The sequence below is a fragment of the Diuraphis noxia genome, unplaced genomic scaffold (assembly GCF_037042655.1).
Source record: "Diuraphis noxia isolate RWA-SAM2 unplaced genomic scaffold, SU_Dnox_SAM2 contig0001, whole genome shotgun sequence".
Lineage (NCBI taxonomy): Eukaryota > Metazoa > Arthropoda > Insecta > Hemiptera > Aphididae > Diuraphis > Diuraphis noxia.
The window spans coordinates 92,026,593-92,042,812 of record NW_028301711.1 but is presented as its reverse complement, the minus strand read 5'-3'; the positions used below and the strand labels follow the sequence as shown (position 1 = coordinate 92,042,812).

The following is a 16,220-nucleotide window of genomic DNA, read 5'->3' as shown; positions in this document are numbered from 1 at the left end:
AGCCAAGGCCAACTATGAATTTGAAGACTTCAAAGTGTAGTAAGTTAATTGAACTTGGTACCTAGCTACATACTTATAAAAATTAGTAGGTAGAACTACCTACAATTACTTCGAAAATCCTTATAAGCTTTCCTTTTCTGCAATTGCATTTCTTAAAATAATAAATATGGTGTATTAAAGAAGAAAGTTTTACAATAAGCTATAACCACCCTTAATCCTTGTAATTTGAAAATATATTGGAAACTTTATTGATGGGGAGTTAACTCTGAATGTTAATAATATTTCAATATAAAATCGAAACCTTTCTTGTACCTTTAAGAATATTTAGGATAAATTATTATAGGTAATTTCTAATATATTTTATTAATTTATAGTACAACTATATTTTAAGTTTAATTCAAAATGTATGTTTTCTATTAAATTAACACATAGTATAGTATACTGGTATGGAAGCCCCGCTCTCCACACATACACAAACACTCACACACTACAAGACTATGTAATACACATAGCTTCAGTGTCATCTAACTTTACACTGATCATGGGAGACGGATGACTAGGTACCTACTGCCATTATATAACTATCTCGATAAAACCCAGACTTTATTCCAGTTTCAGATAAGATAATATGACAACATAATATAACTATAGTATAAGTATAGTATTAAAATTAGTTAGTTACTAATTAGATACGTGTGTAACAAAAAATAAATATAGGGTGAGGAGGTGAAATGCATTCACCAACCACCTTAAGTAATAAATCATCTTTATTGGTTATCTATTACAATTACTTATTACAATATTATGATGTTGTTTCTTTTATTAATTAGTATTATATTACATTTTTGTATAATCTATGCTAGTATTTTGCAATGGTGGTTAAACAAGGTAGATACCCCATGAACTTTTTTTAATGATTAAAGTTGAAAACCATTAAGAATTTAGTATATAAAAATAAAAATTGTTTATAGGGTTTTGTCTTTTAGTTTAATTAAATGCCTGATTATAATTTATTTATTTTTAATTTGTCTGAGGGGAGGAATGATTTATGAAAATCTAAAAGGGGCGTTGAGTAAAAAAAAATTGGTTAATAAATATCATTATTATATTATACTACCTACTTGATAAAATTTTCAAAATATTTTGACTATTTTAATCTTTGGTTCAAATAAACCTTGTATATTGTTACAATAGCATGATATAAATGTTAAAAATACATTGGTACAGCTTTTTTTTTAAAGTTCAAATTTTAAATTTAAAACTAAGTACCAAATAAGTAGTTAATACTGTAACCAAAAAATCTAAAAAAATATGTATATAAACATAGTTTTTAAGTTCATATTTGGACGAAATTAGATATTTAAACAAAGAATAAAGATTTTAGTACTTTCGTTGTAATTTAAAAATACTATTCCTAAGTACTTAAAACAAAGTTTTTTGTTTATTATATTTTATACACACCATGACGCTTTTTAAATGCAATTCTATAGGCAAATATTAATTTAACCTTCTTAAGTACTAATGCCTAATAATAAAAACAAATTACTTGATCATAATTATATAATAAAATATATTTAGTAATGATATAGGATACTGGAGGACAGACCATCTTCGTAAAGAATTAATTTTATATTTTTGAATTCAAATTTAACACAGCGACTTTTTAGAAATTTAATTTACAGTAGGTAACCTACTTACCCGCTATTTTTATTTGAGTGAAATTTGTTAAAGAATTAAATACACATTCTCTATAAAAACAAATCTAAACTCCGACATACAGAATTTCCAAGCAATATAAACTTTGGAATTCATCATATGAGTAAACTGATAAAGATTGGTTGAATGCAAGATTAAGCATACTAATGCAATTTTTAAATCACCATTATGTGTAGTAACTTTTAATTAATTAATACCTATTACAACAATACATATAAATAATATGTTAACATGTTTAATGTTGGCAATTCATTGTGAAATCTCATTTATATTTATTGCATATCATAAACACATTTTAATTTAACCATAAAATTTATCCAAGTAATTTTGTTGATGGTTCATGATCTAATTCTTCTGTGTCCTCAAACGTGACTTTAGGAGAATTTGTCAATGGAATTTTTTTAGTTTGATCATTTGTATTCCAGACACCATCACCTGAGAAATGACAATCCTTTTCTAAATTATACAGTACTAGTGGTAATAAATATTCAGATTTGATAGATCCAGACACATCCCGTAGATAGGATACGTTCTTCATATTTTGAGTGGATACCAAAGCATCTTTAATTTTATCCCTAAAAATCCAACAAATATATTTAAAAACAATAATATACTCTTTCAAACAGTTATAATTACACTGGATACAATAAAATCTGTGAGCAATGGCATAACTGGTCCTTAGTGAAATTATTCGTTTTGAGAAATTCATAAGTTTTTCGTATTGTTAACAAAGAAATATACTGCCAATAAGGATGACGTTCTAATAATTTACGTAACTTATTTTTGTCTTCTCCCAATTCTTTTGTCAAATATATCATTATATCATTGGTTTTCCCTTTGTCATTACCATTGCAATTAAATCTGTTAAACATGACAAAATACATTTTACTGAAGATTATTAAATATTATAAAACTAGGGAGTTATAATATAAAAACAAAATTTAAATCTAATAACCTGTTAAATGAATTGTTGTTTGTGACCAATAAATTCAATGAAATACAATTTTTGCTTTGTAAGTATGTCAAACGAGAATTTACTTTTGTATAGTAATAAATGAGTCTAGCAACTTGTGGATTGTTTATAAATGATGCCAACTCTGGTGTTTCTTTTAACTTACATAATCTTTCATAAATAGTATTACTTCCTAATGTATAGATTTCTGGTGCTTTAGCCAATGAAGACTCTGGAATTCCAAAATCCTGTTACATAAAAATATTATAGTTAGAATGTTTTAAACAAAATTATTGTACAATAATAAATGAAATAATGATTTTAAATTCATGACTAATAAAAATGAATAGGTATACTATGTATTGATTTAATATGATTTTTATCCCCAAAATATTATGTTAGTTTCTGAGCTTATAAAGAATTTATTATTTACTATACCAAATAATAGATGAAATTATTTTTCTATCCTTGGACAGCAAAGATTAATATTTCTTCAGACTATTTTCAATCGCAATATACTAATTTATTTATGCAATAACAATCGACATGTCATGTACATTATTCATTCAATCATACACAAGGTATATTATTTAAGAGGACAACATTGTGATCTCATTAATTGTGATTGTCTTACTAACTTATAATACACAAAAATATATGCCCAGCAAATCCAATTTTGAGTTGTTAGCTTAAATATTAAAGTTAATTAATCTATTATCAAACTTAAAAGTAAGAACATTCATACTCTCAATGGGTTTTTTACAAATTTTAAATTTTAAGTGAATTATGAACATTCTTAAATATTAATATTTTACACACTTATAATTATGGTTCAATTTTAAATATTCTTTCAAAAACACATGCACTATATTCAGGATAATTAAGATAAATTTGAGAATCTTTTTATTTAAAAATAAGATTACATATTACATTAGTAAAATATGTGTATTTATATATTATATTTTTTTCCTAATATTAATAGAAATAGATTGAAAATGATAAAATAAATTAATAATGTGCAAAAAAGTTTCAAAATTAACTAAAACCTCAAAAAATACAAAGTTTGTTGTCAGCATTGTGTACTTGTAACAAGATTGTATCTTGGAAAGCTTATGTTAGAAAAAAGTGGTAATGAAATTTGAGCCATACTCATAACTTAACGAAAAGTTAAATTATCGTTAGATCCAAAAGATCCAAGAAAACACTAACAATACTAGTTATAAGTTTGATAGTAAGTCAATTCACAAAAATATTTAAACTTACCACAAAAAATTAGAATAATACTTAAGGTACATTTTGTTAAGCTATGAGTTGGTGCCAACAACATATGGGCATGATATCTTCTCCACTAATGTAATGAATTACAATACTAAAATACTTAGTTTCAAGTACCTCAAAATGTTTTCTTATTTGTCCAATTGTTTTCCATGGGGTGAGAATTATTTTGGGATGCTTACTTAAAATAAATATTGTATCCATACCACAAAGATTTTTAAAATTATCTAAAATTGCTTGTGTGTTATCAGGATCACTGTGTATTAAATAAGAATGTCTTCTAATCTGTGAAAAATGAATACTTTTTATTAAATATTAGTGATAAAAAATTAAATCTTTACCTTCTCTTCAGTAAAATTAAATTCCTTAAGTAAAATATCAATACTTCTATCCATAAGTCTGTAACTCTTATTATATAGTCTATGGTAAATAGTTTGTGCATATTTAATGTTTTCCACATCCATTTTAATTTTCCATCCAACATATAATTTGAATATATTTTTCTGAACTTGGTTCCATGAAAGAGACTCATTGCAACTCTTTGGATATAATTCTATTGGAAATTGAATATATGACAATATATTATGTCCAACATCAATATGTTTCTGGATGAACTTTTCATCTTTTAATGATTGAATAGATTTTTTAGATATAAATTTAAATCTACAATAAAAAACAAATCATATTAGTTAATATACACATTATATTAAATTTTGAACCAATAACTAATTATTTATCTTTTTAAAATAATAAGTTACTACTAAAAAGGAATTAAGTATAAAAATTGTGAAGTTTTACAATATATATATATATCTTAAGAAATTTTGTACACACAATATTTATGAAGTTAGATGAAATATGATGTTTTATATTAAAATCTTAATTTTGCAAGGTTAAAAATACGACCATCAACAATAAAAAAAGAAATGAGATAATTAAAAACAAAGATTATCAAAAATAAATAGATATAGATTAATATTGCCCTGCTAAGAAACAATGCCGTAAATTCAAAAAAAAAAAATTGAAACGAGGTAATACTGTATTACATATAATAATATTATGATAGTTTAACACGTTTTTCTTAACTAAAATGCCTTAACTATGGTTATTTATTCAGAAACTTATTGTTAAATAAAAATAATAGTGTCGCAAATGGACTATATATAATTGATGCTTAGTAAAACCACTGTAATCATATTACTAAGAAAAATTGCAATTTTTCTTCATTCATACACAGCTAATTTACTTAGCACTTACTCATTATTTATATTTATGGAATTTTTATTTAGGAAACTAGTCACATTATTCAATATCTTATAAATCAATTTTAAATTACCTACTGATAATATTTGAGATTTAGCTGTTGTACACTGCTACACCACCTACATATTTGGTATAGTTTTCCATAATATTTTGTTGTGACTATAATACAAAGTTTTTAATTTTTTTGCTGATTTTGAAAAAAAAAATACACAAAATGAATTTGTATACAACCCAAATATCAGTGAAATGAAATTTTTACTAAAAAAATAATTGTAAATAATTAATAGCATAATTGATAACATGAATATCAAAATTAGAATATGTTAGTGAAATAAAAGTTGAAAATAAATTGAACAATTTTATTTCATTCATCAGGCATTTAAAAAAATGAACTAAATATTTATGAAAATATAACTACCAATAATTACAAAATACAAAAATGAATTTTACTCAAAATGGCACAAAAGAAACTTACTGCATTCTTCATTAGCAGGACAGAATACCTATTGTGTGTGATTAAAAATGCATACACGTGGTATACTACCTTAATATTGTTTTCGAATCAATTTTACTTTTAATAAAACCTCCTTCTTCTAAAAGCATAATATAATTTTTAATAGTGATTGAATGTAGTGTTAATATTTGAATTTTTTTGATAATATCATCTTTGGAAAACCCAAAACTCTAAAACAAGTTACACAAAGTAATGAATGATCACAATCAAATATTTATTAATTTTTGGATATTGAAAATAATAATTTATAAACATTCACAAAATTAATATCAATAAAAAATATCTACGAGAATTCAATTTGATACAAAATTGTAAAGTACCTTACTCCTTTTTAACTAAAAAACAAATTAACTTCATAAAAAAAAATGTTTATAAATTATCTTATTTATTTAGTTAATATAATTCCATGACCAATGGGTAATGAAAAATATATTTGATTAACTAATGGATATAAAATTTTAGTAACAATCTCTTCAAATATACTGTTTTCTATTGCAAATAAATATACCCTTAATAATGCGAAGTTATCCGACAGTGAAGAATAACTATTGTTGCAAAATGAAGGATACTTTTTAAAAATTCTCTGGACTTCATTTTCGTGTAAACCTAAAAATTAAAACAATAACAATAATTAATATTATAATCAGTACATTTTATTTAAAAATAAAACAATAGTACAGATTTTTTTTAAAACAAAACATGGTATTTGTCTTTTAAAAGATCCCCAGTTATATTATGTAAATATTTAAATGAGATAAAAGCTAAATTATAAATAAGAAGTCGTTCCAGCATGTGTTGTCTATCTTACAAACACATAATAATAAAATATCATAAATCACAAAAATTACATCAATTAAGTTTTTACATTTAAATTTGATAATAGGTTAATTATTTTATATATTATACATTAGTAAAACAGAGGCAGTGTACATGGGTACAACTTCCTCTTAATTGTTCTATCAGAGGATCAAACCTAGTAATCAACAATTAATTTCTAAGGTTCTAAGTTATTTTGGATCTACACAGAGAAAAATGAAAAAAAATTCAGCATTAAAGTAAAATATATTTGGTGGTGAATTATTTATTTTCCCTCTGTGGTTAGCATCCAGATCGCGGACTCCCAATTGCCAATTTACCTCTATTCTAACCCAAAAGCAACAAGTTATCAATGTTACAGTAAATATGTTGAAAAATAAATACCTAAATTTTGTTGAAAAAATCTTACTACATCATTTTTTGCATTGAATGTTGCACAATAACAACATTTTTGATAAACATTTTGCAGAAAACAGATTTTGTTCAAATTAAATTTTACAACTTTGTGGAGCATTGTAAAATATTCTTAAAAGATCCAACTTGAATTACTAATTTGCAACTGTAAATAAAGAGACAATAATAAAATTTATAATATACTCCTGTTTAATTAAATATTGTGAATAGGTACCTAGTTGAATATAATGTTAATACTTATAATATTATTTATTTCTAAGGTATACCTTATTATTATTTTAAAAATCTTTCCGATATAACTAAACACTTTGAGTTTTGCTTTTATTAATTACTGGTTTATAGTCAATCATTTATTGAAATCAGAAAAGATAACCCAAACCAGATCATATGTTACAAGTATTAAATTTACCTATTATTAGAATCATTATGTACCTACCAGATAATTGAATCACTTTTTTGTGTAATACACAAATAAATTTTTTTATTGATTTTATAAATAATAATATTAAAAGACCAAGAGCTAAAATGAGTATTAGTTACCTATTGTATTTCTGAACATATCAGTATATCAAATATACATAAATATCAATATACATCCTATTATTTAGTATAATTTGTTCTAATTATTGTAGCTTCTTTTCAATATTTTTTCTTACACTACATTGAGCAAATGGAAAGATTTATAAAGAAAAAAAGGTTTACATTATGAATAATTAGAAAGAATATTCACAAAGAGAAGTCACATTTATTTATTTTTTTTTTTAAACTAACAAACAACATTTTAAAAACAATTATTGGACTCTTTTCCAAAAATAGAAACTAAAAATTACGTAAACTATATGGGTTTTAATTTTAGTTGTTATGAAAGTCGAATAACAAGTCGCTCAAGTCCAATCTGAAATAAAATTGATAGTTTATTTCCTTATTATTGCGAATGTAATTTTTGTGTTATTTTAATTTTATTTAAAGTTGCAAAAGAATATAGACTTTAAAAAAATGTTTATTGGAACCAATTGATATCAAAATTACATACAATCAATAAGATCACATAAAATGGAACTCACTATATTTAATAATTAATATTAGTAGTTTATAAATATTACATATAGGTACACACTAAGACATTGTCCATTTATCGAGATAAAATTGGAGCAATAAATGCCATTAAAGGATAAAAAAAATCAGGTTGAAATACACTGGAACACCTATCTTTTTGTCAAGAATTTATCATTTTGACCATTGAGAGATGTCAATAACTTAAAGTTTCACTAAAATGAATTAGCCATAGATTTTGAGTTTATTAAACATTTTAATAACTCATATATATATTCTCGAAGAAAAGTATATAGAATTTCAAAAATTCTTTAATCATTTTTTAATTTTAGTTTTAAATTAATAAATAAATTAAATAACTTGAACGATCAACTACTCGCTAAACAATTCAATATACTTACAACAACGAATTCCAATAACTATATTTGATGTGGAATTGTAAAATGGAAATACTATCTACTGATTATAGTGAAGAACTTTGAGCGTGTGAATATAAAATTCACCATTATCTTTTATGAGTATTAAATTTTAAAATCATGCACTTAAGATAATAAGCAAGATGATGCACACCATTCACAAGTACATTAAATAGTTGTGATCAATAGAATAAAGTTAAAACACAATTAATAATAATACTACCTAATTAATAGTATGTCAGCGACAAAACGGTCTAACAAATGCTTAAGTCCGACTTCTATTTACTTATGTAAGAATAGTAATGAAATCGGTATCATGTATTCCTGTTGTACGTCTGAATAGTAAATAGCTTACTGATATCATATTCATTACATTATTGTTATCATTAGGCGTGTTTTCACGGACGTAACGAAAGGAAACGTTTTGTTGACTGTTCACTGATACCAGCTGATACGGTCGATACTATAAAAATATTAAATTATAATATATTATAATAGAAATATAGAATATAATATAATTATGAAGCTATTGTTCATAGCATAGACATATTTTTACCCATGACAAAATAGATTTTGTCATGATTTTGTAAATAGAACGCCAGACTGAGCAACATGGGCTTCCCTGCCAAGATAAGGTACTTGCCCTCCCAGTAATTTTAAATTTGTTTCCTAATATCCCAATGCATTATATGTAACGCGCCAATTTAGTAAACATAGATTACTTTTAAAATGTATAAAAACAAATCATTATTAGTGACTATTACGGTTTTGCCCAAATGAGGTTGGTCATAACTATGTTTGCCTGGTCAAAAGTCAAAACCCGAAATATGACATTTTTCTCAAGGATTGTGGCCAGTTCACGTTTTGCCCGGACATTTCTAAGGTTTGTCCGGTTTCGACTTTGCTCGTAGTATATACAACATACAACAATTAGATAATTGTCTTTATATTATTTTTATACTGAATATTGAATCTTGCAGTCAGCCAAAATGTATAAAGCAATCAAAGTTTACATTAATTATTCATATACGGAAACATAATATATTATATTTATACATAGGTATTAGATATACATGTAATTTTTTATTAATCATAAAAAACGAAGAGAATTAGTTGACTTTTGATAATATATTAACACAGCGTTTCTTAAACTTTTTTATCCGTGGAACCCTTTTTGATGTCCACCTTTATCGTTGAACCCCTACTTTTTTTTACCTTTTTACCTTTTTTTAGGATTATTTGCAAAATTTATTATAACATTAAGTAGGAGTATAGATTATAAAATATAGAGTTAGCTGATAGATTATTCCATATGACTTATACATTATTATTTAATATATAAGTAATTTTCTTGAACATTTTTAAAAAATAATTCAAGCTTTGAGGAACCCTGAAGTAATCTACGCGGAACCTCAGTGTTCCGTGGAACACAGTTTAAGAAACACTGTTATAGACTATAATGTATTAAAATTGGTATATTTTACTTATACATATATGCTCCAAAATGTGTAACCATACATTTACAAGACTCAAGTTAACATCTTCAAACAAATATTTTACGTAACACACCTAGTTGATATTGTTATTAACAATATATAAAGTCAGTCATATAATCAATAAGTAGTAAGTACCTAATCACTATCAATATTATCTTTAATAAAGTAAGAAAATTATAGTAACAACAAAGTGGTACATTAGTACAAATGCACAATAATATAGTATAAGATAGAGTATGAACTATGAGTATATTATGTCCACCATTCATCTCGTAAAAATTATATTGATTATAATATAGTAAATGTGGTAACCGTAGATATAAGTGAATTATAAAAATTTTTGTGAGTTATAATGCCATTTCTTGTATTAAAAAACAAATAATGCATAAGTTATCTTTATTTTTAAAATCATTATTTGATTAAATTTCTTTTGGAGATATGTGTGAATCTTAATTCTTAAAATTGTTTTCATTATTTATAAACATTTTCAATTTCTTAATCCTTTTAGATTCTAGTTTTTTCCCAAAATATTTCATACGAAACTAAAAATAAAAACAAGATATATTTTGTAAAGCAATTAAAGTAACATAATGTATCAGTACATAAATTTTATAGCTCATAATATTTTTCGTTTCCTTATAAAAATAAGAATTATTCATTTGATTTATGTATCTCCATAACAACTTATAAAATAGCCAATAGTCAATAGTGAGTAGATTATATTTGAAAATATTAATAAAATTACGTATATTACCTACTCATTACTTCATTAGAATATGAATCATTAATGAATTAATTAATTAATCATTAATTGTGAACTTAGAAATTCATACATCTAACATATTTATTTTTTTAACGAAGAAAAATATTTATTTTAGTAATTCTCTGAGATGCTAACTCAACGGAGAACAGGCAACATTTAGAAAACAATAATACACTATATATTTAGGAAATAGATACTTTTATATTTATTACCGATATTAATATGTCATATTCTCATATTACTCATATTTATCACTCAATCACGTCTGTGTTATGGTGATATAATACATATAGATATCAATTAGGAATAATCAATACTTCATACACTATGAATCATACATACTTATCTTATGCTTTAGCTTTATATTTGAAGATCATAAAAAAAAATAGTAAAATTGAACATAGTTGATATTGTCTACATAAGAATACAACATATTTTTTGGGCTATGGGTGTACTATAATATTAGTATTGTGCAACTTTATAAAAATGTATTTATTTTTGTACTTATTTTTGAATATAGGTTAATTTTTAGTAAATTTTTTGTAATGTAAAATTCTTTAACATTGTATGTAAATTACATATTTAAATAAAAATATATTAAATTTACCAATTCAGGTTAATACAAATTCCATAGCCCAATTTTTAAAACTTATGGAAAATAGTAAATTAAAACCTAACTTAATTATTAAAATATAAAATAAATTCCCAATGTTATCATCAACAAATTTTACAAATGTTGAAGCAGTTAGTCTAGATGTTGCAGTGTTTTTCTTTATCTGCATGTAACTAAATAAAACAACAACAAATATAAAATTATTTATAAAATTGATTAATTTTTAACAAAAAAATAATTATACATAAAAAATTGGTTTTGAACGGTAGTTTTTAAGTTGAACTGAGTACCTATACTTAGTAAAAGAAAATCGTGGAGCGGAGACAGTTGCCTGTTAGCATGCCCATAGCCCGTGTATGTAAATAATACCTATTACCTACAATCGTTAACAAAATCGGGTTTGGTCGTAATAATCAAGGATAATAGAAGTAACTACTCATCATAATATTATGGACTTAAAAAAATAAAAATAAATACATTAGCAATACATTCTTACTTTACATTTATTTTTATAAGTTATATCTTGTACATGCGTACGAAATATTGTATAAGAACTAGCTGGTAATGAAAATATTTTAATCGACAAACATTATAATTACCTAATTAAATATAACATACAATTTAATTATCCAAAAAAGTTTCCAATTTCAGTCGAGGACTTGATCAAATACCTTTCTGTACACTGTCCAAACCAAACTGCAGTAACGGGAGTTCCATCGTTTCAGCCTCTTTTTTCATGCCGTTGAATGTATTTTTTTTTCATAAGTTCACAAGTAGATTTCTACTCAACACTAACGATTGGATTGGTCGATGGACATCCATTTGAGATGGCGTATTCTAAGCATCTTATTTGATTAGCGTCCTTCGCCATTTCATACGTTAATATGTCCCAAGGACAACCGTTGAGATGCAAATACTTGAGAACGTGAAAGTGCCCACGTTTTGCGGCTATGGCACACGTTAGTTCATTCCACAAACAACCATTATTATGCGCGAAAATCAAACAGTCAAGATGTCCAAATTCTGCGGCGTAGGAGCACAATATGTTTGTCGGCCAAGGGCATCCATGACTAAAAGCATACTGTAGACATTCTAAGCTTCCAGAAGATGCAGCGTAAACGCACGTCAATTCATTCCACGGGCAACCTTGTTCATGTGCAAACCGGAGACAATCAATGTTTCCACGCAATGCGGCTTCGGAGCACGTCGACTCGTCCCAAGGACAATTATTGGCCCTTGCATACATTAGGCAATCCAATTTACCTGAAAATGCGGCTTCTGAGCACGTCAATGTATTCCATGAGCATCCATGCTCATATGCAAACTGGAGATATTTTAAGTCCCCTCTTTTCGCAGCTTCGGTACACGTAAATTTGTCCCATTCGCATCCGATGTTGTGGGCGAACTGAAGACAATCGAAATGCCCGTTACTTACTGCCGTTGCGCATATATATATATTGAATTCACGATTGCTGCATAATATTATGGACTTCACCTTGCTGAACATAGACATCCTATTGGCATTCGGATTGAAACGACCGTCTTCACTATTTACCTTAACAATTTCTAACAACAATTTACAACATATTTGAAGATCGATTAAAGGAACATCTTTATTATCATAATATTTTTGCTGCTCAGAGAAGCGGCAGGCGTGAAACGCCAATTTGGACAGGCTAAATACGCCTTTTTCATCGTTAGCCATAGTCGTACAGGCTAGCTGTAAGCTTCCAATAGTTCACGGCTAGAAGTGGGTTTGTATGTCTTGTAAATATAAAAACTCGAAACTTTAAACGACAGACGACCTCAAAATTACGCAAAATCCACGATAGCGATCATGAATGATGAATAAGTAGAATAACGCGATTTAAGAATCAAGAGTATTGACACAGACTCGACTGATGTTGTAACCGTATCATCATTCAAATCTACATTAAAACACGTACCAACATCATGATGTAGAACCTCCGCTGCCAACTTCATGCCGGCAAACATTAATCAGCTGTTTGATTTTCACTTCTGTTATGTTCACGATGCTCGATATTAAACTAGGTTATATAATCATGACAGAATAAGCTAACAAATCGAATAAAAACAAAAAGTATGACGTGTACTAATACTAGTAATACTAAAATCAGTTTCTAAATGTCATAATCATAGATAATACATAATGGATATGCCATATTGGTTATCAGACGTTCTTCGATTTTCTGTCTCACTCAGCAAAAGAGCTTACACTCCATGGTATTTCAAAAATATCCTTTCATGAAAATTAATTGAAATTTGAATTTTTTATAACAGAAGTGAATATGTCTTAGGCATATAGTCAAAGAATTTAATTTTTATGCAATTTCACTATCCGCATAGACACTTAGCCAAATGCCTAGTAATTTAATAAAATGACTAGGCATTTAACTAAATGCCTATTTAAAGTCAGGCAAATAATAAAAATGAAACATTTTGTATTATTTTAAATGTTTTTAAAAATTAACTGTATTTTCTATTAATTATTTATTGCTATTTTATGTATATAAAAAAATCTATGTTTAATATGTAAAACTTTGTTCGGGAACGCTGCCAGCTATGTAACTAGTATACACAGGGCCTATCCATTATGTATTATCTATGGTCATAATCGTGATCCGTGAGAAGAAATTGTAATGAATTAAGAGACGGATCCTGAATTTCTTGGTTATAGTCCTGACCACGAGGCTGCTCTCTGCGAATGTAGGAAAAAAAGTCCCTGGAAAAAAAGATTCGGAAAAAAAGTCCCCGGTGAAAAAGTCCCCGGTAAAAAAGTCCCACGGAAAAAAAGTCCCACGGAAAAAAAGTCCCCAAATTAATATTTGATTTAAATTAAGTCTTTTATCGTATAGGTATTTATAATTTATATAGGTACATAGCCCATAGGTTACTTACATGTTACATATTTTGCTGAAGATAATTAACAAACAACTAAATTAAATAGGTACAAAATATTATAATAATTCAATATCTTAAACATCTTTAATAATATTAATTAAAAAATATAAAAATACATTTATTTAGATATATAAGATATATTCCTCTCGTAAAATAATTTAAAATTTAATAAAATATGTCGTATAATATTATTTAAAAAATATAAAAAATTATTTAATTAGTTATAAAAGATATTATGTTAAATAATAAAATATGTCGTATGTTAGGTATTTAAAAAATATAAAAATGCTAAAAAATATAAAAGATATGTAAAACAATAAAATATGTCGTATGTTATTTATAAAATATGAAATGCTTTTAATCAGTATTTAATAAAATGATCTTTTTCTTAAATTTTGACCTATATGTTTTAAAAAATTAGGAACATCTTTAGATTCGTCCTCGTCAAAACGCTGACATAAAATATTTAATCGTACTTCAATTTTTTTACCAGCTTTTGTTTTTCTCCGGTTAATTTCTCCTATTTCAGCCAATGCCATTCTTGCTTTGTCCGTTCCAACTTCTTGACACATTTTTGTAAGTAGTTTCCAAATACTGGGATGTTTAATGCCGACGAGATGGGAAAACCTATTATTCCAGCCCTCACAAGCATTATTAGTTCTGTGCGGATTTGTCGACAGAGTTGTTAAATTAACGTTCTATGATTCTGGTACAAACAATGGTGGTGTTCTTCTTAAAATTATATTGTTGTTATGATACAGCTGCATAGTAATTATAAACGCGCGTTTAACGCTTCTCATGTGAACTAGCCCTTATACTGCAACGGGAGACTTTTTTTCCGGGAACTTTTTTTCCATGGGACTTTTTTACCGGGGACTTTTTCACCGGGGACTTTTTTTCCGGATCTTTTTTTCCGGGGACTTTTTTTCCGTTTACCGCTCTCTGCTATCTCGTCCATATAAAATTATGATTCGGTTATCGTCGCCATAATAGAGAAATTCAGCTATAGGCATCGTGCAAGGCAAGTTGTAATGCAGCGCGCCCCGTGGACTATTCTAAAAGTTTTGGAGGGTTATACTATTATAATTTATCATAGCAATCACTAAGGTTGTGTAGATTCAGCTTTAGAATATTTTTGTGGTTACCAGTCAATTAAAAATGAAAAACACTTAATTTCTATTGCTGGAATAAATCAAGAGATTTTTAATTTATTTCTTACATACGTTCCAGAACAGTGCCATTCAAAAAAGAGCAGGGAGATAGGCTATTATTATGTTTGGTTAAAATAAAATTAGGAATAACATTTACAGCAGTATAAATATTTTTTAAATAACATCGTTCTGCATGCTCAAGAATTTTTAAATCTTTGTTATCAATATTAGTGTCGAATACCAAATCATTTATATTTTGGCCAAGCAAGCAGTCAATTATTTCTACCTTATCAATGGTATTTAAATTACATTATCCTAATTGTCGGGCAATAATTGATTGTACTGAGATAAAAACTGATCAGCCTCCCAATGTTAATCAACGCGTTTTTATGTATTCAAATTATAAATCAGCTTACACTTGTAAATTTTTAATTGTTATTGCTCCAAATGGTATGATAACATTTTTGTCTAAAGCTTATGGGGGAAGATCCAGTGATAGTTTTATAACTAATGATTCAGGATTTTTAAATTTATTAGAACCTGGTGATGAAATAATGGCTGATAAAGGTTTTCCAGGAATAAAGACTGCTGTAGGCGAAAACAACTCTGTATTAGTCATGCCTCTTTTTATGCACAATGGTACTCTAACTCAAGATGAAATTATAAATAACTACCAAATTGCCAGTGTTAGGATTCATGTTGAAAGATCAATTCAAAGAGTAAAAATTTATAATATATTACAAAAAATACCTACAGAGTTATTAGAGTGTATTGATAAGATCATATTTTTATGTTGTGTTATGACAAATCTGCAACCACCAACAATTAAGGGACCACTTAAATCCTTTATATTTTG

At 26.4% G+C, this 16,220-nt stretch overlaps 1 protein-coding gene across 3 annotated transcripts; it reads right to left on the bottom strand.

Annotated features, from left to right (window-relative positions):
• Positions 1-1,964: 1,964 nt before the first annotated feature.
• mTerf5 (mitochondrial transcription termination factor 5) lies at positions 1,965-8,774 on the bottom strand. Of its 3 annotated transcripts, none has more exons than XM_015519012.2 (9): positions 8,643-8,774; positions 6,921-7,095; positions 6,229-6,326; positions 5,751-5,890; positions 4,285-4,606; positions 4,061-4,228; positions 2,672-2,916; positions 2,353-2,577; positions 1,965-2,291 (listed from the first exon to the last, which is right to left on the bottom strand). In XM_015519012.2, the coding sequence occupies exons 2-9, from the start codon at positions 7,048-7,050 to the stop codon at positions 2,030-2,032; spliced, it is 1,590 nt and encodes a 529-aa protein (XP_015374498.1). In that variant the 5' UTR covers positions 7,051-7,095; positions 8,643-8,774; the 3' UTR covers positions 1,965-2,029. The 3 variants fall into 3 exon arrangements, with proteins under 3 accessions (XP_015374498.1, XP_015374497.1, XP_015374499.1); XM_015519011.2 differs by having other exon boundaries at positions 8,405-8,749; XM_015519013.2 differs by lacking the exon at positions 6,921-7,095 and having other exon boundaries at positions 8,405-8,747.
• Positions 8,775-16,220: the final 7,446 nt, after the last annotated feature.